At 40.0% G+C, this 2,505-nt stretch overlaps 2 protein-coding genes and 1 long non-coding RNA gene across 3 annotated transcripts in view; 2 read left to right on the forward strand and 1 right to left on the reverse strand.

Annotated features, from left to right (window-relative positions):
* NDUFB6 (NADH dehydrogenase (ubiquinone) 1 beta subcomplex, 6, 17kDa) overlaps nucleotides 1-1,326 on the forward strand; it is a 13,272-nt gene extending 11,946 nt beyond the window's left edge. The window contains exon 4 of the mRNA XM_005859556.2: nucleotides 1,146-1,326. Coding sequence (XP_005859618.1) covers nucleotides 1,146-1,214 — 69 coding nt within the window. The 3' untranslated portion in view covers nucleotides 1,215-1,326. The remainder of the gene's footprint in view (nucleotides 1-1,145) is intronic.
* A 416-nt stretch (nucleotides 1,327-1,742) lies between these two features.
* Nucleotides 1,743-2,499, reverse strand: LOC106724968. The gene is made up of 2 exons (XR_001360788.1): nucleotides 2,380-2,499; nucleotides 1,743-2,012 (listed from the first exon to the last, which is right to left on the reverse strand). It is a non-coding gene; the product is annotated as an uncharacterized LOC106724968 (long non-coding RNA).
* TOPORS (topoisomerase I binding, arginine/serine-rich, E3 ubiquitin protein ligase) overlaps nucleotides 2,232-2,505 on the forward strand; it is a 28,661-nt gene continuing 28,387 nt past the window's right edge. Inside the window, exon 1 of the mRNA XM_005859559.2 lies at nucleotides 2,232-2,425. Coding sequence (XP_005859621.1) covers nucleotides 2,423-2,425 — 3 coding nt within the window. The 5' untranslated portion in view covers nucleotides 2,232-2,422. The remainder of the gene's footprint in view (nucleotides 2,426-2,505) is intronic.

Here is a 2,505-nt window from a genome sequence, read left to right on the forward strand (position 1 = left end):
GGCCGCGGCGGGGGCGGGGAGGAGGAGGCGGCCTTCCTCTCTCCTTTCGCTGTCCTCTTGCAGCTGCCTCTCAACGCAGTGGCAGCTATTCGGAGGCTATCTGAAACAGACTGCACTTCAATCTGATCTTTGACAAAGGGCTGCGTCCCTGTTTACTGAGCTTTATTGGGCTTCTGTTTCTCAGAATGTCTTCATTGTTAACCCTTACTATTTAAAGATTCAGAAGCAATTTGTTTTTCCAATCCTGAAAGGTCCTGGATATCTTCTTTTTATTTCTGCTTTCAAATCAGCTACTTCTTGCCAGAGCTCATGTTTCCTAAGGTACTTTTCCAAGGCAACTAATAGTTGAACTCCTAACTTTTTTCCAGCTTCCTCTCCTAGGACCTCAAGCTCATTAGACAGTCTGCTTCCAAGTTATTACTGGCTTTCATTTTATTTTTACCTTCCAATGCCAGCGTCCTTGCCTCCAGACTGCTAAGCCAGCGCCATGTGGTTTAGTTTTTATTACGGCAGCATTAGTACCACTTCAGAATGTTAATGTCTGTGTTAGGGTAATGTTAGTTGTGGTAATAAATTATCCCCAAAATGTATAATGGCTTAAACATAAAGTTTATTTTTTTATTAAATAACAGTCCTGAGCAGTACCAGGTCAGGAAAAGGCTGGGGTAGGGATGAGGAATAATTCTACTCTACCCAGTCATTCATGGACTGTCAGGTTGATAGAATCTGCTATCTTGAACACAAAGCTGAAACTAAAGCTAAGTAATTTGCCTGAAATTATATTAACTAATTATATAGTTTGTCAATGGAGTTTCCAGGATTGAGCTGAAGGTGTTTCCATGTAACTTTTTTCTAGGGCTTCTTCTATTTCTTGGGGCCTTGCAAGTAAACATTATTCCTGTGTCACTTTGTGAAGACCACTTTTATGCTCTTTCTGGTCATTTTGTTTTGAGTGAAACTTCCCCTATTCTTTCACTTATACCTTAAGATTTTGAATACTGGTTTCTCATCTTTAGACAGACACTGCTTTATCTAAGTCCCTTTATAATGTGAATGCCAAAGCTGAACTAGATTTTCAGTGTGAGGTCTGAGTGGATATACCTTGCAGACAAGATCCTTCTACTAATACATGTTTGTTTTCCTAGGGTGATATAATTCTGGAGACTGGAGAAGTAATTCCACCAATGAAAGAATTTCCTGATCAACATCATTGAAGATTAATTTAAAATTTCAAAAGCATATGAGCCTAAGTTTTGTTGCTATATTACCATATTTACTGAATATATTCTCTGGAAAAGGAACTTTAATAAAGTTTACTCTCAGATATGTGTTGCCTATTTTTTCCCAAACACTGTACAATTTAAGACTTTTTTAGTTATTTAGTTATTTAACAGTAAGTACAAACTGGACCTGCTTAAAAAAAATGATATGAACGATCACCTTTTTCTGGCCATTCTTGAGTCAGAAAATAAGATGTAGAAAATTAGTCACACGATTATTTTTTTTCTTACATAATACTTAGTCTGTTGTGTAGGTATGCAACAGAATGAAATGTAATAAACAAATATAAGGTTAGAAATTCCACACACTTTTGTTTTAAAGGTGGCTTTCTGAGGCATTTTAAAAGAAGTATTTTGGGAACTCTAAATGGAAAATCATGTCATTTCATCTATGATCTGATACTCAAAGGCTGTCAGATCTAGGTTGCTTTGTTATATGAGAACTTAAAACTACACGTATTGGAAAAGTTAGCACATTCATGGTTTATTATAAAGGACTGTATGCAATAATAAATTTGAAAACTTTATATTATGGATTTTACTTTAAATATAGACATGTGTCAGGTAAGCATAAAGTGAAGTATTTGCATAGAATAAAATCTAGAGGAATTACAAATTTCATTCATTCCCGAATATTTTGTCTGGGTATTTCTTCCTTAGTTGTCGTCGAGCGGCTACTGTCGATGCATAGATGACATATCCCCAGGAAAGTAATACGATCGCGAGGAGCAACTAAAAAATATAAATGAATGAATAAATAAAAATTTAAATAAAAATGCAAGAGGGGGAGTAACAGCAAAAATTTCACTGTGGGTAGTACTTCCTCGCTGCCCTCTCCCCATTGGTTGCCGTGTACGTTGCTAAGGTGGAAATTACAGTAACCAACGAATAAATGGAATTCCGGAGGCGAATCCACCCACTGTCCTGACGTAAGAAGCGGAAGAGCGTGTCCTCCAGGAAGAGGCGGAGTCCGGGGAGGGAGTGGAAAGCTTAATTCAGGAATGGGTTTTTGGGTTTCTGGGCGCTGAAGGAATACGGGGGCTTCCGCCCGGGGGCGAGGGAGCCGACACCGTGGAGCCTCGCCAGACCCGGGACCTACCACGGAATAAATCCGGTCCAGGGTGCGGCGACTCACTGGCCTCATGGTAAGGAGACCACGGCGATCCGCGGGAACGGGCAGGCCTGCCGGCCTAGAGTAACCTCCGGGGCGGCGGCTGTCGGGCGG

This window comes from Myotis brandtii, unplaced genomic scaffold (genome assembly GCF_000412655.1).
Source record: "Myotis brandtii unplaced genomic scaffold, ASM41265v1 scaffold1270, whole genome shotgun sequence".
Lineage (NCBI taxonomy): Eukaryota > Metazoa > Chordata > Mammalia > Chiroptera > Vespertilionidae > Myotis > Myotis brandtii.